General features: G+C 47.3%; 2 protein-coding genes across 2 annotated transcripts in view; one reads left to right on the forward strand and one right to left on the reverse strand.

The window, feature by feature from the left end:
- mdn1 (midasin AAA ATPase 1) overlaps positions 1 to 21296 on the forward strand; it is a 1030807-nt gene that overhangs the window by 39135 nt on the left and 970376 nt on the right. The window contains exons 56-94 of the mRNA XM_032542336.1: positions 1424 to 1664; positions 1757 to 1880; positions 2229 to 2393; positions 2474 to 2688; positions 2775 to 3162; positions 3966 to 4078; positions 4382 to 5060; positions 5179 to 5340; positions 6298 to 6583; positions 6661 to 6899; positions 8485 to 8580; positions 8753 to 8847; positions 9004 to 9128; positions 9476 to 9628; positions 10305 to 10414; positions 10500 to 10573; positions 10678 to 10861; positions 10974 to 11118; positions 12115 to 12261; positions 12374 to 12500; positions 12967 to 13072; positions 13197 to 13312; positions 13739 to 14146; positions 14231 to 14457; positions 14649 to 14786; positions 15609 to 15805; positions 16168 to 16329; positions 16420 to 16557; positions 16737 to 16872; positions 17063 to 17235; positions 17384 to 17515; positions 17651 to 17792; positions 17982 to 18301; positions 18387 to 18542; positions 19061 to 19162; positions 19259 to 19457; positions 20088 to 20258; positions 20344 to 20501; positions 20596 to 20685. Coding sequence (XP_032398227.1) covers positions 1424 to 1664; positions 1757 to 1880; positions 2229 to 2393; positions 2474 to 2688; positions 2775 to 3162; positions 3966 to 4078; positions 4382 to 5060; positions 5179 to 5340; positions 6298 to 6583; positions 6661 to 6899; positions 8485 to 8580; positions 8753 to 8847; positions 9004 to 9128; positions 9476 to 9628; positions 10305 to 10414; positions 10500 to 10573; positions 10678 to 10861; positions 10974 to 11118; positions 12115 to 12261; positions 12374 to 12500; positions 12967 to 13072; positions 13197 to 13312; positions 13739 to 14146; positions 14231 to 14457; positions 14649 to 14786; positions 15609 to 15805; positions 16168 to 16329; positions 16420 to 16557; positions 16737 to 16872; positions 17063 to 17235; positions 17384 to 17515; positions 17651 to 17792; positions 17982 to 18301; positions 18387 to 18542; positions 19061 to 19162; positions 19259 to 19457; positions 20088 to 20258; positions 20344 to 20501; positions 20596 to 20685 — 7139 coding nt within the window. The remainder of the gene's footprint in view (positions 1 to 1423; positions 1665 to 1756; positions 1881 to 2228; positions 2394 to 2473; positions 2689 to 2774; positions 3163 to 3965; positions 4079 to 4381; positions 5061 to 5178; positions 5341 to 6297; positions 6584 to 6660; positions 6900 to 8484; positions 8581 to 8752; positions 8848 to 9003; positions 9129 to 9475; positions 9629 to 10304; positions 10415 to 10499; positions 10574 to 10677; positions 10862 to 10973; positions 11119 to 12114; positions 12262 to 12373; positions 12501 to 12966; positions 13073 to 13196; positions 13313 to 13738; positions 14147 to 14230; positions 14458 to 14648; positions 14787 to 15608; positions 15806 to 16167; positions 16330 to 16419; positions 16558 to 16736; positions 16873 to 17062; positions 17236 to 17383; positions 17516 to 17650; positions 17793 to 17981; positions 18302 to 18386; positions 18543 to 19060; positions 19163 to 19258; positions 19458 to 20087; positions 20259 to 20343; positions 20502 to 20595; positions 20686 to 21296) is intronic.
- ankrd6b (ankyrin repeat domain 6b) overlaps positions 16388 to 21296 on the reverse strand; it is a 43930-nt gene continuing 39021 nt past the window's right edge. The window contains exon 16 of the transcript XR_004336075.1: positions 16388 to 16398. The gene's annotated coding sequence lies outside the window, so the exon portion shown is untranslated. The remainder of the gene's footprint in view (positions 16399 to 21296) is intronic.

Here is a 21296-nt window from a genome sequence, read left to right on the forward strand (position 1 = left end):
AACGCGCTGATCCCATTCACAGTTACATATTCATACACATTCATACCTGGAAGTTGCCCAGCACCACCACAGGCTGATCTGCTGGCCACTGAGGGGTTGGGGTTAGGGCCTTGCTCAAGGGCACCTCCAGTGGTAACCTTTTGGCCACCATTGCTCAAACCTACCCAACTCACAAAAAGTACCAAGAGCTGCCCAAAGAGTGGGAGGGGGTCATCATAGCAGATTGTTATGAAGTTTACTGAGAACATTAGTTTAAGGATGAGCTCTCCTCTTTTATTGGATGCGCTGCGTCCTTCCTCTCTTTGCTCCAAAAGCAGATGAAAATCTTGTTTCTGCTGATTTCCACTGGTTTCAACTTTTACCCAAATGCTTTGCTGTCAGTTAACTCCAACAGTGACAACACTGACTACATTTACATGCACATAATATTCAATTTTTTGCCCTTGTTCCGAAAAAGATAATATTCCAACTAAGCCGTTTACATGGCTAATGAAAGTGAATATTCCACTAATATTCCCGTTTTAAATGTAGCCGTGCCAAATACACTTTTTTTCCAAAGTGTTCCAGCGGTGGAGGACTTGTTGGAGCGTGTGAACACAGCGTCTCTCATTCATTCCTTCAGCCAGCTTCTAGAAAAGGTCGGATCATATCCCAAAACTTGTTGATATCCAAGTCTTTGATTACAGGTGTCACAAAGCACACCTCAAACCACACCCATCAGTGATGCTGGCGTTCAGTCTGCTGCTGTTAAGTTACTCTTCAACTCTTTTACTCATCATCAGACCTCAACAAAATAAATAGAGAAATACATATGGAGCCAAGGTGTGTGGCACCTTTTTCTTACTTTAAAGTTACTCTGTACTTGCACAAACTTGTTATACATGGTTTAACTGGGTGAAGGCCACCTGCTCATCAGTAACAAAAACAACTTCACACTGCAGTTTAAAGTCTTTCTGCCAGGAACACAGTTCTAATAATAACTACTTAGGATAGTTCTTATGTCAAACGATATTTCCCCGTGTGGAGAAAGGCAGACTGTCTGCACAAGCCTCACACGACAGGGCTGGCCGATAGGAAGATTCACTTTTACATGCCACTGAAGAACTGATGTGGCATGGCCACCCCCACTACTTCTCTGTGATAGTAGGTAAAACTTACAATGAAAAGCTGTAGTCAAAATCTAATCAGCATGTGGTTTGCCTCTCATACGTGTTGTTAGCAGCCCCCCCCCCCCCCCCGCCCCCCCCCCCCCCGCTGTTCAGCTCTAAGAATACCTAAATCACCATTATACTGTTTGTGCTGTCCAGCACATTCATAGTCTGCGGTGTAATGGAGCGTTTAGTCTTGTTTTACCCTCTAAGAGAAACTCCAGTGTGACGTTACAGAGTCAGTATGTGATTGTCCTTCTGTACCTTCCCATCAGGAGTGTTGGAGAGGTTGGTGTCGAGTGTGGAGCAGCAGCAGCGTCAGATGAAGCAGAGAGGACTGCTGGAGCTCAGCTCCCTGCCTGAGGGCGAAGAGCCCGGAGCCGGAGTCCAGCTGGCCAGAGAGGAGCTACAGCAGCTGGGTCGCTGGGCGCAGCTCTGGCCCCTGATGGAGCAGCTGGCTGTCCTCAACCAGCTGCGCCTCAGCACGGACCTGCTGCACCTGGCGCTCTCGCCTGGGTAACAACTCCTCAAACACACACAGATACTTGTGGGTACTGATCCTGAAGCAGCTGATGGATGTGTAGTGAATTGTTCCTGTTGCTCTGCAGTGACCAGGAGGCCGAGGACAGCTTACGTCCTGAACTCTCCAGACATCTGCGCTACTGCCTCCAGTCCACAGCCATGAATGTCAGCCAGCTGCAGCCGCTCTGGTTCCTGCTCAGCAGCGACAGGGTCAGTACACCCACCTTTTCTCACTTCACTTGGATGTTTGACTTGCACTGTGCAGGATGATGCATGTGGTAAAAAACAGTAACAAAAATCACACAACAAAACAAGAGGTTGAGTGTAATGTGTACGCGAAGAATTGGACCAAATGTATTTGGCACCCTAAAACATGTCCGAGGGATCCAAACCTGAGATAATACACTAAAACCAATAATTCAGGAGTGTCCTGGCAGCCCAGGGTCTAACAATGTAATTGCAGCATCCTCTCTCCCCCTTGGTGTTCTAAAATGTAATGACAAAGTGTCTGTAAAAGACCAAGAATGTTGCTCATAATTCCCCCTGACTGTTGTCTAGCCGGCTGAGGAGCTGCAGTTTGTGTGGTGTGAGCTGCTGTCAGAGGCCCTGGCTGCCCTGTGGACCTGCAGTGTGACCTCTGACCCCAACCTCTGGCTGAAATGGGACCCACTAAGTCCCAGGACCCAGCCAGCGCCAAAGCTGCACCACGGAGCAGACAACATGGTACTGTCTATCTCCTGTTGATCTCACTGTGTTTAAAAGGCATGTCCTGCTGGATTAACACTTGGACTTGTTGCTTTTAGGGACCGGCCTTGCTTAGTAAAGCCGTGTGGTCGTATTGTATGATGGGAGTGCTCTGCAGCAGTGATCCTGGAGGGGGGTGGGATCCATCAGGGGCAGCCCTCCTCTCCCTGTCCGATGTCACCCTGGGGGAATGGAAGGAGAGGATCCAGCAGCTGCAGGATGTGTCTGCTGTGTTGTGGGACAATATGGCCGTCCCTGCATTGGCTGAGTTCAGGTAAAAAAAAACAGAAACAAATGTTCTTCAGAAGCAGTTATCAGTATTGGCTTTCCTAATCCCCCTCCCCCCCCGTTCCTCATTAGGGGCACAGACTTCCGGCTCCAGGGCGAGGTCCTGCGCCGCCAGCTTCAGAGCATGGCAGACTTGCTGCCTCCCAGTCTGCAGGAGGGCTACATGGAGAGCTGTGAGAGCCTGGTGGAGGACCCGGACCCTCTGATAGCTGCCCAGGAGATCCAGACCGTCTTCAGAGACTTCCTGCCTCAGAATGTGCTCCCTGACGGCCTGGTGGAGGCCTGCATCACCTGCCTGCAGCAGTACGTCCAGAGCAAGGTCCAAGGCTCTAACCCACCGGCCCGCTCCGGTGTGTTCTGGGTCAACATGGGCCTGCTGCAGATCAAGGTCTGGACACCACAGACCATCTTTGACCCAGCGGTGAAGAGGGCCTACAAACTCAACTACGCACAGCAGGAGGTCAGCAGCTGTTTGTTTCTGCTTTACACCACATTTTTTCTCATAAAGATGTATATACATTTTTTGTAAGATTATTTTTTCGGGCATTTCCGCTTTTAATGGATAAGACAGCTCAAATATGAATGGGGAGAGAGAGGTGAAGACCTGAAGCAAACCATCACAGGTCGGACTCGAACGCTTGACCTTCTCCATCTTCTTCTGTATATTTAAATAAACCTCTAGAAGTGTGCCTACTCTACCAACTGAGCTAACCAGCCACAAGATGTCTATATATAAATATATATATATTTAAATTACATTTTTAATTCAAAATAATTTCAAATATTCTGATAAACTATTGCTTTTGACTACCTTTGTCTCATTTAAAAGCTCACTCAGTAGGAAGTCTTTACCAGTATTTGATCATAATTAACTTAAAGGTTGACCAAGATGGCTTTTAGCTGATACAATTTGTCTTAGAAATATGAAATATGAAAGTTGACAAGCAACGTGTGTATATTGTATCTTGATGATGTGACAAATGAAAAGTTACATGTAGAAGTTACAACTCAAGTCAAAAACAATGTCCCATATTGTCTCTATGGACTGTCAACTCCAGTGTCAAAAATGTATCTAGGGTTTGATACACGGAGGAAGGTGGCCACTATCAGGAACAGATGGGATTACATTTCACTGGAATCGTTTGATTTCATGTAAAAAATACAAAATTGATTAATTAGGTAGAAGCTGTTTAGAGCCAGAAATACTTTGCCTGGTGGTGGTGGTGGTGATGATGATTATGATGATGATGATGTCTGTTGCAGCTGGCTCTGCTGCAGGAGGAGTGGAGAGGACGCAGCCTGTCATCCCAGCTGATGACGGGCGCAGAGCTGGAGGAGAGCAGCACCACTGATGGCTTCCAGCATCCTCGGATCAGGTCAGAACCAGTCGCAGGTTCTCGTTGTGTGCAGACCATAATTTCAACAATGTGTAGTGTTATAAGTTTACACATTTAAGACATTGGGATTGATTCCAAATCATTCAATTCCAGAGAAACATTTATATTCAACAAATCAAATTCATTGTATTGATGCATGAAAACTCAAACTCTACACGATGGAGTCTAAAAGAAAAATAAAGAGCCAGTGTGGAGAAGAAGAACCCATTTAACGACACGCGTGGCATGTGAGCAATGTGTTAAGTATGAGTAAAACGCCTAGTATGTGACTTGCTGTTGTAGGTACCTGTGGATCCGCATGCAGCAAGTGAAGGAGCAGATAGCTGAGCTCTCCAGGAAGCAGGCCTGTCGCCCTCATGACGCCCAGTATGGCCGCCTGTTCCAGGAGCTGCAGCACTACCTGTGCAGCGTCGGCCAGGCGTCTGCTGTGGAAGACCTGCTGTCCCACCTGCTGAAGGCTCTGCAGGGCTCCCTCTCCTCCTCCAGGTCTCGCTCAACGGTGCAGGGCCTGCTGAAGGAAGAGGCTGTGTGGCAGAACTCCCAGAAGCACATCTGCCAGAGGCTGCTGGAGGACTACCCCCTGTACCCCGATGTGGTTGGGCCGGTGCGGACCGGCATCCTCCAACTGCGGCACGGGATGAGGCTGGTGGCCTCTCAAGTGTCCGCCTTGCTCACACCTGTTCCCGGTCTGCCCAAGTTGGTGTCCTGCCTGCTGGCCTTCCCTTCCCTCTCCCCTAGCCTGCCGTCCTATCTGGCTCGGGCAGACTTCCTCTGCTCCAGAGCCTGCATGGACAGTCTGCGCTGCCTGGGGAAGCTCCTGCCCCAGCAGAAAGACCCCGAGCATGTGGTCCCCAAGTCCTCCACTCTGCTCCTCAACGCTTTGCTGTATGTGCAGTGCCACACCCTGTCCACAGGGGAGTTCAGCCCCGAGACACGCAGCCTCTTCAGACACATCTGTCAGGTCAGAGTTCCATTCACACCAAGATCCATGGGCTTCTGGGTTTGACTCTGATCAAGGAATGAAAATGTTTGTCCAAATGAAATGCATGCTGTGCTGACTGTACCTTGATGCTCCTCAGGCTCTGGTGAACGAGTGGGACGAGCAGGAGAGACAAAAGAGAGAGCGAGAGCAGATGGAGGCAAGTCTGTACCGCAACCGCAGTCGACTGCATGGCTCGGGACTGACTGAGGACGAGCAGGAGGAGAGGGACTTCAGACGCCAGTTCCCTCAGTTTAACAAGGTATTCACACAAGATGTCTGCCTGGTCTAGTTGCAGTGCCAGAATCAACCAGAATATTTAAAGTGCTCCTATTATGCTTTTTGGCTTTTCCCTTTCCTTTATTGTGTTATATATACTTTTTGTGCATGTTATAGGTTTACAAAGTGAAAAGCCCCAAAGTCCCCCCAAAGGGACTTACCATCTCCAACAGAAAACACTGTTCATAAACTGCTCCAGACAGCTGTATTGTAATCCAGCCTTTACTTCAGAGACACAAGCATTAACGAGCATTACTTTGTCAGGGCACGCCCTCATACTCTGCTTCTGACTGGCTAGTAGTCCTTACCTAGGTACTGTCAGGGCACGCCCTCATACTCTGCTTCTGACTGGCTAGTAGTCCTTACCTTGGTACTGAGCATGTGCGACTCCCAACAAAGATGTAACAGAAGTGTGATGCCTCACTCTGTAGCTAAAACGGAGAGCTCAACACAATTTTCTCAATCAAAATTATTTTTCGTAGTAGTAGTAGTATTTTTCTTGTGAGCATAAACATCTACAGCACATGATGGCTGTCTGGCTGGTAGCTCAGCGGAGAGCTTTGGTCCAGATCAAAAGGTCTTACTTAGACCACTTTGTTTCCGAAGTCCAGTCCCCATTTAAAGCTGCAGTGAGTAGAAAGCAAAGAGACGCCAGAGTTTGTAGTAGTAGTAGAGAGAGTTCTCTGACTGCTGCTTCCCCTCTGTGCACATGCAGAACAGCCAATAGAAACACTCTCTCCCTCTGAAATGACTTGTAATTGGCCTAAGTCTCCTGTCAGAGCTAGATTTTTTTAAAGCTAAAAAAAACAGAAACAAGAGGAGGAGCAGAACTCTAGATTTCTCTCAGACCAATTGAATTTCAACATGCTGATATTATGGAACAACTGCATAAATAAAGTGCCTGCCACAACGGTAAGGGTCTCTGTCCATTCTTCTCTAGGACTTTGCAGACATCATGTCCCAGCCCAGCTTGGAGGGACCAGCAGACTCTGGGCTCCAGGACGAGGAGGAGGAAGCCCAGGGAGAGCCCAGTGAGAGCAGCTTTCTGTCTCCAGCTGCCATGAACACCGTGGTCCAGGTCCATCAGTGCCTCTGCCTGGGACATGCCCAGTCCATGTGGTACCAGGGCACAAAACCAGCCAATCACAGCAGCGAACACATCAAAGCCCTGGTCTCCTCCTATCAGATTGCTTCCCCTGTGATGTCACGCTTCTATCATCTGATTGGTCAGTGTCCTGTTTACATTTGTTTTCCTGTTGGAGCACTCCTGTGAGTGGAACATTGACCTGGGTTTTCCCCTCAGATGCTGAGCTGGACCAGCAGCTGACAGGCAGTGAACTGCTGCTCTCCACCCTGCTGCAGAACACCGTGCAGGGCTCGGGGGGGCCTGAGAGTCTGGCTTTTGCACCAGAAGGACCGTATGACTTCTACCAGCAGCCCAACATGAGCCAGGCCCGTCTCTGCCTTCCTGTCCTGGAGCAGCTGAGTGGGGCAGTGAAGCAGAGGCTGGACGACTGGCCCGAGCACCCAGCCCTCTTACAGGTCACTCACCTTTTCACATCCAGGCCCGCAGTCAGGTAGCATGTAGGGATTCAACCTTCTAATGCCAGTAATGTAACAGGAAGCAAGGCCTCTTTATGTACATGCTTTGGTCATTCTCAGGATCAAACCTGGGACATTTCTCCCCAGACTCTTCACCAACAGGAAAGTCTTTTTTCTTTAAGAAAAAAAAAAAGCTGAAAATGTTGAGCCCAATTTCTTAATTGGAGACATTTGAGTGTGTTTAATCAGGCCAGGTGATAAACCCGGACTTAGGAATTGTTTTAGAAATCTGCATCTACAGAGAGCATTGCAGATAGTCATCAAAAAAAAGAACTTTTAATTCAATTCAATTTTATTTATAGTATCAATTCATAACAAGAGTTATCTCAAGACACTTTACAGATAGAGTAGGTCTAGACCACACTCCAGAATTTACAAGGACCCAACAGTTCTAGTAGTTTCCTACAGAGCAAGCAACAGTGCGACAGTGGCGAGGAAAAACTTCCTTTTAGGCAGAAACCTGGGACAGACCCAGACCCAGACCCAGGCTCTTGGTAGGCGGCGTCTGACGGGCCGGTTGGGGTTAGTGGAAATAACAAAAATAGAAAAAATAGTAGTTTGTAGCAGTTCTTTGTAGTAGTTCATGGCATAGCAGGGCACTGTGTGGCATTACAAGGCACAGCAGGACGTAGCTGGGCACCGCAGAGTGTAGCAGATGAACCTGGCACCGCAGAACGTGTAGCAGAACCATGGCGACAGCTGCTACCATGAATTTGGAGCATCCCTGATCCGAGGGAACATGCTGGGGAAAAAAGAACATAAGGACTCCGGGGAATGACTCCCCCAGAGCTTTTAGTATCCATATCTGGAAAACAGACCATGAACTGTGGTATCTTGCTATTTTTAATGACTAACCTAATTTATTTGTTTTTTTTAGACAACCTCAAAATGAAAACTAATAACCATAACCCACAATGTCCATCTAAAAATGTATGTGGCTCAGTGGTAGACTGGCCGCCTGCCTGTCCTTGGACACGACACTGAACCCCAATTTGCTCCCGAAGCTGCCCCATCTGTGTGTAAATGTGTGTAAGTGTTTATCTGATGAGCAGGTGGCAGTTTGTACGGCAGCCTCGGCCACTGTGAGTGATTGTGTGGAATGGTGAATGGTTCCTGTACCATGTAAAAGCGTTTTGAGTAGTCGTTAAGACTAGAAAAGCACCATATAAGTCCATTACATTATTGCGATACATTAAAATTATACGATTTGTACACAGATTAGAAAAGAGTGAAACATTCCATGTAAAGCTTAAACAGTCAATGAGAGGTTTCTGTAGATAATGTAGGTAATCTGCTCCAAATCCAGCTGACGCTGTAGAATAGACTCTTCAGATGAGTTGATTTGTGTGTGTGTGTGTGTGTGTGTGTGTGTGTGTGTGTTGTGTGTGGGTGTGTGTGTGTGTGTGTGTGTGTGTGTGTGTGTGGTGTGGTGTGTGTGTGTGTGTGTGTGTGTGTGTGTGGGTGTGTGTGTGTGTGTGTGTGGTGTGTGGTGTGTGTGTGTGTGTGTGTGTGTGTGGTGTTCCAGCTGTCTGTGGTTGTGGAGAGAATCATGACCTTCAGTCTGGCCAGTCCACTGGCCAAGTTCCTTAACGGTTTGGAGATCCTGCTCAGTAAAGCACAGGTGAGTGTGCATGATTACTTTTGTGAGATCCATGTAGTGCTGACACATTTAAACAACTAGAAAATAAGTCTGTGATGTTAAAAAAAAAAGAAAAAAAATAAGCTGCAATGAATTATCAGCTTCAAATAACAGAGATGTGTTTGATAAGCTCTGAGCTCTGTGTTCTCATCAGGACTGGGAGAACAACGCCAGCCGCTCAGTCTCTCTACGGAAGGAACTGGAACCAGTCACACAGCTCATTATCCAGTGGCGCAAACTGGAGCTCAGGTATGACACAGCGGGCTTACCTTACCTTTCAGATGCTTTTAGATACCAGAGAAGAGAGATTAAACATGGCGCTCCTCAACCTGTCCATGGGTGTACCCAGTACACCAGCTGTATGTTAATGTGTCCTTTCCTGTCCCTGTTGTGTGGGACATGTAGCTGCTGGTCGAGCAGTCTGGACAACGCAAAGAAGCGGCACACTGAGAAATCAACCAAACACTGGTTCTCTATCTACCAGCTGGTGGGGAGATATCTGGAGGAACAGGGGATGGACACTAAAACAGGTACGTACACACTGATCAACCAATCAGTCTGTGTAATTGGCTGAGTGGAAACTTCCCCATAATGTACATTTATGCAGGAATCTATCCAATTAAAATATTTATAAGAAGTGAAAGGAAGCTCTGCAGATTTAACTTGATTGTCAAATCATGTCTGTGTCATAAGTGGAAACAAATGACAATAAAGAATGATATAGCAATGATACTACACAGTAGTAGCTCACAACTAATCAGTGTGTGTTTACAGACACCAACGATAGCAACAACAGGACATGTGGAAAATAAATATATCCACCCTTCAAATGCTACAACTGTTAAGACGTTTTTCTTCCTTTGACTGTCCCCTCCAGACGAGGAGGTGGAGCACCTCTCCCTGTCCTCAGTGTCCTCCACCCTGCAGGCCTTCATGGAGGGCTCCACCCTGGGAGAGTTCCACAGCCGCTTGGCCATGGTGCTCAGCTTCCACTGCCACCTCCTGCTGCTACCCAGCCAGCCTGGACAGGGTCAGCCGCTACGCTTCTACAAATCTATGCTAACACACTCCATACAGGCCCTCTGCATAAAGAGTTCTTCTTCTGGCCATCCTTTTATAGCGTGACGCCACTGTAGAATATGGGGGACAACGTCCACAGTCCTCATTCTGTGGTACTCTTATGTTAGCTTGTATACGGCCGGTGGCTCACCCAGTAGAGCCTGCAGAGGCAAAGGTTTGAATTCGACCTGCAGCCCTTTGCTGCGTGTCATCCACCCATCTCTCTCACTCTTTCATGTCAATCCACTTTCACTATAATAAAGGGAAAAAAATGATAATCAAAAAAATAAACGGCCTACATCACACGCAACCGGTAAAAGGATGCAATAGTGAGGTGAGAGGAAGTGCAGGAAATCGTCACAGGTCAGATTCAAACCCTGGACCTCTGCGTTGAGGTATAAACCTCAACATATGTGCGCCTGCTCTACCCACTGACCCAACCCAGCCACATTAATTAATGTTAACCAAACTCAGCATTTGATAGAAATGTCCATTTCATCACTTTAGTTCATGTTAATTGTTTCAGAATACTTTTGAGTTGCAGATGTATTCTATAGTTACAGGTCAAAACAAGGGAATATCAGCATTTCTTTTTTTCTTGGCTGTGAGAAAAACTGCATTGTGTTAACTCTTTCCTTATTTCACAGAATCACTGTCCAGTCTGTTTTGGAACCTGCACAAATACTACAGTCAGTTCTCTGACTGCATCCACACCAGAATCAGTCAGCTGAGAGCGCCCATCGAGAAGGAGCTCAAGGTTTGTTTCGGTGCATACCAATAAAACCTTCATGTCCACACTGCACACGTCAGAGCAACACAGTAATGGGAATTATTGTCCTCAGGACTTTGTCAAGATCTCCAAGTGGAACGATGTCAGCTTCTGGTCCATTAAACAGTCTGTGGAGAAGACGCATCGGTAAAACATCACCACGATGGATTTGTGCCAAGCCGTATATTTCTTGTGTTGAGACGGCAGATGGCCGCCACAAACATTGTTCTACCTGTTTTCTTTTCTCTCAGGACTCTCTTCAAGTTTGTCAAGAAGTTTATGGAGGCTCTGAGTGGTCCGAGTGTTGCCGCACTGGTGGAGCAGGGAAGCAGCGCCAGCTTGGACAGTGTGGATGCCAACCCAGAGGAAACCCCCCTCCATCGGGTTCACAGGGCACTGAAGAGCACCCTGCCTGGGAAGGGCAGAGATCTGCAGGTACGCATGTTTTTATTCATTATCTCAAGTGAATAATCTCTTCTCCTTTTTAGCATTTGCTTTATGGTTATACATGATGAGTGAATAACCGGAGCTGCGCTGGATATTACAGCAGGAAGGCCCGGAGGAAGGAGTTGAAGCTTCGTCTCTGCAGGGACGTCTGCCCATTCTGTCCAGGAAGATGAAGAAACTTTGCGTCCAGCTGCAGAAGAAAAATCCAGTGCCTGATCTGGCTGAAGACCTAGACTACTTCACTGGTAAGAATCTCACTTACACTATCTCAATGTCTAATGGACTAATGTCTAATGCATTGTAATAATTTTGGTTATCTTACTTTTCATCGAGTGCTATCATCAAGTCAGAATTTGTCCAATTCTTAAAGGCTGCACAATTTCAGGAAAGTACCTAATTGTGATTATTTTGAATGATATTGTGATTTCAATGATTTACAATATTGGTAAGAATGATAGTTTGTATCATTAGTCTCATTTTCACTGAAAAATATTAATTTGGATATTGCACTAGTCCATATTACGATTTCAACAGAATTCTGATTAATTGTGTGACCGTAATTGTGTGAGTTCACCCTAAAACTCCTCTGACTCCTCTTCTCCGTAGTGTTTATCAGTGGAGATAGTTTAGGTGGGAGTTGCCCAGTGTTGGAGATAATGCCGTTGAGATGTCTGCCTTCTCTCTAATAAAATGGAGCTAGATGGCACTCCAGAGAAATTGATTTGAAAAACTCAACAGCAATGTTTCTATGCAGAAGTCATGACCCCAATACTTTAGATACTCTATCTATCGACAGACCCGGTTGCATACAGTTTTATGTGCGAAGTACACCTGCACTTATCACTCATAGACTGTATAGGAGCTAGCCTGTTGTCACTACGGCCACCTGTCACGCAAAGTGTCATAAAAAGTTGTCAGTTGTCATGAAGGGAAAATCAAGCGAAAGAGACCTAAACTGTTTTTTGTACAGTCACAAACCGGGCCTCACGGCCATGACAAAGTCAAAAGATGCACACAACAAAGCCAACTAACAAGGATTTATTAGTTTAAAACTTTAGTGCATACCTTTTTGATATTAATAATCTGCTACATTCAAGCCCTTGCCACAAAGCTAGAAGTGAAGATAATGACCTCTTGTAAATTGACCATCATGTTTTTTTAAACCTCCGTGTCCTCCTCGGCTACTAGCAACAGCAACTAGCAACAGTGTTAATACAGTGTCCTGTTCTCCTTCTTCTCAGGCGAGGTCATCAGCAACCTGCGGGACTTGCAGAACCTCAGCATCGACACAACGGCAGAGAAAGAGAAGCAGAAATCTGAGGTCAAGCACATCCTGCAGCAGAAGCAGAGAGCTCTGTCAGACCTGTTCAAGATGCTCAGAGAAATAGGTGAGTTATCCTCTCTGATTACAGGTGTCACATAGTACTTTAAGCCTTCCAACCTCTGTCTCTCTATATATCTATATATATATTCATATATCTATATCATGCTCCCATTCAGGTCTGTCCTACCGTAAAGGTCTGACGTGGAACAGGACTGCAGACCCAGAGCAAACCCTCTGCATGCATCCCCTGGAGATGAGCACCGCTCTGCCTGCTGTCAGGAACCAGGAGCAGGCCGAGAGCGTGTAAATACAACCTGCTCATAGCTCAGTCACATGCGCTTCACTTTGCCTTAGAATGCCTGCTGCGTGCTATTAGAAAATCATCTAACATCCCAGCTAATAGTGACACTATGTACAGTAGCTAATGGTGGCTAATGTTAGCAAACTTTAAATAGATACTGTTGTGCAAATGAAAATAAGGAGTCAAGTTAATAACATGACTCTGGTGTTAGCATTTATCCCAGAATTGCAAAATGAAATGATGAATTATTAAGCAACACTTTAGCTTATAACACTGAGTCAGTTTGCTGACTTTATGACACGTTTCAACTATTTGGCAACATTTTTTGCATTCACCATAATTAAAATTTTAAGAAGATTTCATTGAAATGTATTAAATTAGTAATGTAACAGAGAAAGATAAACCAAAGTAATGGGCAACTCTAGATTATGTTTTCTGTACTCTGAAAGCCTCTCTCTCTCATGCTAGGCTGTTTACAGAGTTGCTGACAGCGTGGGATGGATGTCAGAAGTACTTCTACCGTTCGTGGGCCAGGAGAACTAGCATGCAGACTGCTCTGCAGCAAGCTGCCAAGGTCAGGTTCCGATGCTGATGGTCAGAACAGCTTTGTGGTTGAAAGGGCCAGGGATTACAGGTGAAGAACAGATGTTAGCTTCCTGTAGTCTGAGGTATGTGTGTGTGTCATTGTCTGGTTGCAGGAGCTGGGTCTGGGGAACATAGAGCGCTGTAGAGGTTTCTCCTCTCACCTTTTCAAGCTGCTGCTCAAACAGAGGCAACGACTGGCCACGCTCACTGAGCACTGGCTCCATCTCAGGTCAGTCCGCTGCAATATGGAACTACAGAGTCCTACAGGATTATCTTTGATGTTAAATTCCACCATTGTTTTAGAAGAATATTTAAGCTTCAGTGCGTAACTCTTTGATATTAATGAACATCTTTTACATTCAAGCCATTGCCAAATGAGTTGCTACAAAGCTATTTAAGACTATCGGCTCCACACAACTCACTCAGTATCAGTAGTTCAGAAGATTGGGGCATCCAGGGGGACGCAGATGCTAGCAACTGTGTGGAGGAGAGGGGGTGCACTTTCACTGAAGGCTTGTATCCTGTGGACAGTGTTGTTCATTACTTAGAATTCCTAATGGGGGTGACAGAAACTACGCACTACAGCCATAATTGTAAATAAAAACATTTGGATTTTGTTTCTTACTGTCTCTCTGTGTGTGGTCTCCACTGCCAGGAGGCTGACAGACAGCGTCCAGGGCGTCAAGGCCCACCTCCAGAGCCACTGTGAGGACGCAGGCTGCACCCTCCCGCCCCAGGCCCCTCTGCAGGGCTGGGTGAGCCGGGGCCAGGCGCTAGCTGCGCAATGCACCACCCTGCTGCAGCAGCTGGCCTGGCTGCTGCAGTGCTGCCCGGAGGACCTGCAGCAGAAGGAGGAGGCGAGCAGCTGGAGGCAGCACACCCTGAGGTGCCCGTCCCCGCTGGCAGCTCAGCGCCAGCCTCCTGGCTGTCTGCTGAGGAGGGGAGACACCGACTGGTGCCAGTTACACCAGCGCATGAATGCAATGCTGAAGCAGACTCAAAGCCTGAAGCTGGAGCTGGACTCTGTGGCACAGCAGACGTCGGGCAGAGTGCTCCACACATGGTAAAACAATCACTCGAGAGTTTATGTGAAATTTGATGCTGCACCATCCAAAGACAGTCCCAACAGCAATGTTGTTTTCCACAGGAATCATTTTGTGACGTGCAGCTCTGCCTTTGAGCAGCTGGGAGTGGTCGTGGCTCAGATGCCCGTCATGGAGCAGCTCTTTACCCCGGCCGTGTGTGTCGGCAGCGCAGCCAGCCAGCCGGCCATTGTCCAGAGCCTGCACTATGTCAGGGGACAGGTGGAGGCCAGCATCAACGAGTTTAACGCCTGGAAGAGCCAGCTGCTCTCCCTGGGACAGCAGCACGCAGGTGAATACACTTAGCATCATTCCTTTAAATGTTACTAATATGTTACTAATATAAGTCATATAACATGACATCTGGCTGACAGACATGAGGGAAAACTAAAGAGGCTGAAAAGTAGCAGCACTGGCACTGTATTGTCCGATGAAATCCCGTTTATTACCATGGCTTCACAGTTCCTCTTTTTCTTCTTACAGATCAGCAGCCTGCCTTCTGTGCTGAGTTCTCTGCTGAGCTGGAGACAACCATCAGCACAGTGCTGTGTGCTGTCCAGACACTGGTGAAGAAAAGGGAGAGAGAGCAACAAGGAGAGCAGCATGGAGACGCCCCAAGAGGTGAGATGCCAGCAGTGCTCTCTGCAGTGCTGGTGTACAGGACATGCAACAAATGCAAAGTCCTCCTCATTGTTGGGCTTCTGTAAATAACATCACAGAGTACGGTCTAGACCTGCTCTTTTATGAAAAACGCAGTGAGATAACTGTTGTTGTAATTTGGTGCTATATAAATAAAATTGAATTGTTGGTTCAAGCAGCAATATAACCTTGATCTGCCGGTTTATTGGGCACACCTGTGTAGTTGCAGTCTTCAGGCCTTCTTTGGCCGTCCATCAATGAGCAGGTGCACTGGGTTGAAGACACTTGTCACCTGCTGTTTAGACATTCTTCTTTCAGGGGCTTCCACATCACCTTCCCGCCAGTTCCCATCTGTGCTGTTGACACCAAACCTGAGTATGTCTGAGCCCCCACCACCACCACGTTTCTCCTTACCTCCGTCCCCCTCTAGGATCCACAAGCTGTTTTTTTTTCTTCAGAATCTCTGATCATTGGTAGCTTTCAGCATTCTAAAGCAGACAAACGCCATCTGAACATGGCTTGACAAATGGCACTCAATGTGCTGTATTAATATCTTCCAAAGTCACCATGGATACATGTGTGCATGTTCAAACACTCATGTGAATGAGACAAACACAGAGGGCACTCAGTCTTATCAAAACATCTCTGTGGTGCTACTGGACGGCTCAAACCTTAAGGATGTTTAAAACTCATTGTAAATTCACCGGCATTGACAAAGTGTTGTTAACATTTCCTCCATGGCGCATGTATGAGACTGTCTGACAGCATTAATGGCTGTCCACATGCTGTTCCCTGATGTTTCAGAGGGTGCTGGAGAGGAGGGGGAGGATGCAGACCCTGTGGAGGAGCTGCTGAAGCCTGGTCACCTGACTCGACTCCTGGAGGAGGAGCTGGCAGCAGAGGTGGAGGCTCTGTGTGTGGAAGATGTTAGCAGCCGGCTAGAGAGGCTGCTGAGCCAGCTGAGGACACAGCGTGACTCATGTCCACCACCACAGCTCCAGGTACCAAGAGCAGCTGCTCATGTTACACCCAGAGGACTTAATGTCCAGCTACATTTACAGTAGATTGCTTCAGGAGCCGTGAGCCCGTTCTTTCTATTCTGTCTCATCTTAACAAACCCACTCTGCTGATGCTTGCCAGGTTGCATGTTATACATTTACGTCAAAGTGTCAGTTAAATTTTCCGGGGTTCTACACACGCACATGTTTACACAGCTTCTTTATATTTCAGAATGAGGTATCTTATTGTACAGCCATCTCACACCCTCTCTCTCTCTCTCTCTCTCTCTCTCTCTCTCTCTCTCTCTCTCTCTCTCTCTCTCTCTCTCTCTCTCCTCTCTCTCTCTCTCTCTCTGTGTGTGTAGGAGGTGAGCCGAGCGTGCAGGCTGCTGGTGCAGCTGGAGCCCCTGCTGGCCGTGTACAGTGACCTGGTGCGCTACTATGTGGCTGTGTCTCTGGGTGCGCACCGCAGCACAGGCAAGCTGCTGTCTGTGCTGGCCAGCATCTTCACCGAGCTCGCCCACAAGGTACACACACAGCAACACAGCCATTAGCAGGTTCGGGAGTTAAAAACTCAATGCAGGGACTAAATGTTGCTGCCCCCCCCCCTGCCACAGGGATTCTGCCTGCCTCAGGAGCTGGCGGCCGGCGGAGACGGAGAAGGTGCCACGGAGTTCCACGACTATGAGGGCGGAGGTATTGGAGAGGGCGAGGGCACCAAAGACGTCAGTGACAAGATAGAGAATGAAGATCAGGTAATTCCACCTGACATGCCAATATGTAGCCGTCTATATAAGACATGTAGAGAGTTCATAGTTATCAATGTGAACTTGAATGAGTCTTTGAACCGGCTGAATGTACAGGAAGCCTGTCTGAGGTATAAGGTGGCTCGTTGGACCAACAGGAATCTATACCTGCATTCTTCCTCTTCCAGGTGGAGGACACTTTCCAGGAGGGTCAGGAAAAGGAGGAAGAGCAGGATAAAGGGGATATCAAAGCGGAGGACAATGCTATCGAGATGTCAGAGGACTTTGATGGCCAAATGCATGATGGGGAGGAAAAAGAACCAGGTAACTATAGCCTATTGATTTTAATATTGCACTCATTGTTGGCTTGTTCCACTTCCAGCTGGGTCTCCTGGCCTGCGGTTCCTGCTGCTGCTGCTGACTGTAGCAGGACACTAGAGACAGTGAAGACTTCACTAGAAAGGTCTCCCAGAATCACTGCTGAGTGGATATTTCTCCTTTGAATCATCTGCAGGTGATGATGATGACTCAGCTAAAGAGGAGGACGAGGAGCTGGATAAAAAGATGGGGGACCTGGGCGAGGGACAGACGGACACTCTGGATGAGAGAATGTGGGGGGATGATGAGGATGATGATCAGGAGGAAGGAAGTGAGCAGGAGGAAGAGTCTGGCCAGGGCATGGACCAGGTAGACAGCACACAGTCCAAGCATTTATAGAGTTATAGAATGCAGCACAGCCATCATTCTACTTTCTGTTTTAAAGTGAATCGTTATTTAATCCAGCCAGATGTAACTGTCAATGTGCCCTAACTTCCTGTCAACACTGGGTTCTCAGGGGGAATCAGAGCTGGTTGCTAAGGATGACAACTTGGACGCTGCAGACCCAAACAAAGACAAGAATACCCAGGACAAAGATGAGCAGATGGACGTGGAGGAGAAAGAGAAAATCAACGAGCAAGGAGATGAGGTAATCTTCTTATTATGGAGTGATGAAATCATGAATCGTTCACTTTTGTTGTTCAAACTGTCCTCCCAGGGTTGGTTTCAGATATAACAATGTTTGGCTGTGCTGTTTGTGATGGCTGCTCTTGCTGTTTCCCAGCGGGAGTTTGATGAGAATGAAGTGGACCCCTACCACGGTCAGCAGGACAAGAGACCTGAGCCCGAGGCCCTGGATCTGCCTGAGGACCTGAACCTGGACAAGGATGAGGAGGCGGGGGACAATGAGGAGGGCGAGGATGTTGGTGAGAGCTGCATACCAACAGGGACACAGTCTGAAACATGTCCAGTGCACAAGAGCACAGTTTAGTGGTAGTTTGCAATAGAGTGCAAAGTCTTTTTACTCTGTGAGACACATTCCCTTGTTGAAATGAAGGCATGACGCAGCGTTTGTTAACTCCTTTAGTGAGCTCCTATTGCCTTTCCCTTTGCAGAGGAGAATCCGTTGGACATTGATGACAAAGGCACGGCACTGGACGAGAAAGAGGACAGAGAGAAAGATGGAGGCGAGGAGGAGGAGGAAGCAGAGAAGATGGAGGAGGAGCAGACGGAGCAGCCAGGAGAGAAGAGCGGCCAGGAGCCCAGGACTGAAGAGGAGGAGGGGGGAGAGGGAGAGGAGGGAGGAGATAAAGCCGAGGGAGACGAGGAGTCTTCTGAGAAAGATGAAGAGGAGAAGGAGGAAGAGGAGAGAGGACAAGAGGCGGGAAAAGATGAAGATCTGACTATTCCCAATGACAAAGGACAGGACCCAAAGGTGCGTATGTCAAAGTGCTGCTGTACTGGCCTATGCGCCGTGTGATGAACACTTGAGTCACTGTTGGGACTGTTGCTGCATACAGGAGGAAGAGGGAGGAGATGAGGATGAGGAGGAGCAGCCGGAGTCAGCTGAGAGGAAGGAGCACGACACGGCGGGCCAGACTGGAGAGCAGAGCCTTCAGAGTGATACAGCTGTGGAGCTGGCAGGAGAGGCGGCCGAGAGAGAACAGGCTAAAGAGGTACACTGCACCGTGGGGGAGGGGTTTGACCTTAGAAATCTCTCCAGGACAGAGACTAATTTAACCTTTATTTATTCAGGGAAGCTTCACTGAGAGGCAGATTCTTTTTTGCAGGAAGGCCCTGATCACATTCACACAGTTGTGTCCACTGGAGTGGTTTTGATGTTAAGGGCCTCAGGGCACCTCAGTGGTGGTAATGAGGCAGGGACAAGCACTGCTCTTTACTTTCCCCACCCAGATTTTATCCTGTTGGTCTGGGATTGAATCAGTAAAGATGATACATAATGTGTCAACATATTCACAAATGCATACAATGTTAAACATCTAATACTGCAATGTCAAGCCACAGCAGTCAAAGAAAGATGTCTTTGGTAAAAAAAGAATACAAGATTTGAAAGTCTGCATTGTGAGGACATGCCCTGGCAAAGGTATGCCCCTTCTAGTTTAAAGTGTGTTTAGTCCATCACTCAAAGCGTCCCGTAAAGGAGATAAAGTCTGAAATATTTCTGCTTTGTTAGGAGCATGGGAGCGGAGCCGCTGATGCCAGCCAATCAGAGGGCCACCACTCAAAGCTGACCGCAAGAATGGCTTCACAAACACAGACGCAGAACAAGACTCAGGTACGCCCGGGAACATCTGGATTCTGGTGGATTGCCACTTCTACCTCCCTTTTCTCTTCAACCCGTCTCATCTTTTCATTTTCTGTGCTGCTCCAGAGCTTCAAGAGGAAACCTGGTCAGGCGGACAACGAGCGCTCCACAGGCGACTACAACGAGCGAGTGAATAAGCGTCTGCGTACGGTAGAGAGCAGGAAGGATCACTCTGAGGATGGCAGGCAGACCGACGCCCAGCAGGAGTCTGACCTGTACGAACACATCAGGCAGGGAGAGACGGCCTACGACACGCAGACATACGGTCAGTAATCCCACTGCATACACTCAAGAACATCTGTACAACATGTGATGTCAGTAATCCCACTGCATACACTCAGGAACATCTGTACAACATGTGATGTCAGTAATCCCACTGCATACACTCAGGAACATCTGTACAACATGTGATGTCAGTAACCCCACTGCATACACTCAGGAACATCTGTACAACATGTGATGTCAGTAATCACACTGCATATACTCAGGAACATCTGTACAACATGTGATGTCAGTAATCACACTACATACACTCAGGAACATCTGTACAACATGTGATGTCAGTAATCACATTGCATACACTCAGGAACAGCTGTACAACATGTGATGTCAGTAATCACACTGTATACCCTCAGGAACATCTGTACAACATGTGATGTCAGTGACCCCACTGCATACACTCAGGAACATCTGTACAACATGTGATGTCAGCAATCCCACTGCATACACTCAGGAACAGCTGTACAACATGTGATGTCAGTAATCCCACTGCATACACTCAGGAACAGCTGTACAACATGTGATGTCAGTAATCCCACTGCATACACTCAGGAACATTTGTACAACATGTGATCAGGTTCAAGTGGATACATGGGTCATATGCTGCTGTTTCCAGATGTTGCCAGTGCAGACCAGCAGAAAGCAGCCGGGCCTCATCAGGACCAGGAAGAAGATCAGAATGATGAGGACATCGCCATGGAAACAGAGAAGCAAGAAGAGGAGCTGCAGGTGGCTGAGGTCCAGGAGCTGAAGCCTGAGCAGCTGGACTCCAAGGCCTCCCACACAGGTGACACACTCCCATTCTCTCACTCCTAGACTACAGATCCGCCGAGTTCTTAGTGACATCACCCCCTCCTCTTATTGTTGTGCAGGTGTAGACAGTGGGGAGATGGATGTGCAGAGGCAGGGGGAGGAGGAGGAGGAGGAAAAGTGGAAGGACCGACTAAAACCCAGAGAAGAAGGGCGAGCAGACAGACACAGAGAATCCACCATTCACACAGTTCCTGAGCTGCTGTTGGACACCATGCAGGTACAGAATTACTCTTTATTTATTTATTTATTTCTTTCTTGTGTGCCTTTACAAATGCAGACTCAGAGCTCTGTGTGTGTTGTGTGATGTGTAGAAAGCAGAGAGAGATCCCGAGGAGCTGAGGAGGGAGATGGAGCTGCAGCTGGAGGCCTGGCACCACCTGGCTCCAGGAACTCAGGAGGAGGTGAGGCTGACCCCCCCCCCCCCTTTCCAGATGACATTGAGTTCTAGTTTTTATTGTCCCACAGGGATAATCATTTCCACACATCTTCTTTTTGTGTACCATAGCACAAACAACACACATGAAGACACATAAAACATGTAACAAATAAAAAAGACCCATATAGACACATCAAATGTGAAGACTACAAAGCAACGCAACTAAGATGATAATGATGATAATAATAATAATAATAATGGCTCATATACAGCGTTAAACATATCAATGGGCATACTACAGGCAAAAAGGACCGTAGCTCTCATCTGGAAGAAAATGGAGGCACCTACAATTGGTGCTTAGATCAAGAATATGGCACAATGTATGTCCATAGAGAGATTAACCTATATATTAAATTACAATTTGGAGATGTATGAGAAAATCTGGAAACAATTTGACCACTATACAAAGATTGAAACATAGGGGAGCTTCTACAAAGCAAATTAAACTACTAGTAACTCAATTTAAAGAAGTGGTGAACCCCAGAAGGGGAAAGGACTGAGACATGTCTTGAAGGGTCACCTCTAACAGTTCTCAGTGATCCCCCTTTGTCTGCAGAGAGATTTGATAAAAGATCA

This window comes from Etheostoma spectabile, chromosome 18 (assembly GCF_008692095.1).
Source record: "Etheostoma spectabile isolate EspeVRDwgs_2016 chromosome 18, UIUC_Espe_1.0, whole genome shotgun sequence".
Taxonomy (NCBI): domain Eukaryota; kingdom Metazoa; phylum Chordata; class Actinopteri; order Perciformes; family Percidae; genus Etheostoma; species Etheostoma spectabile.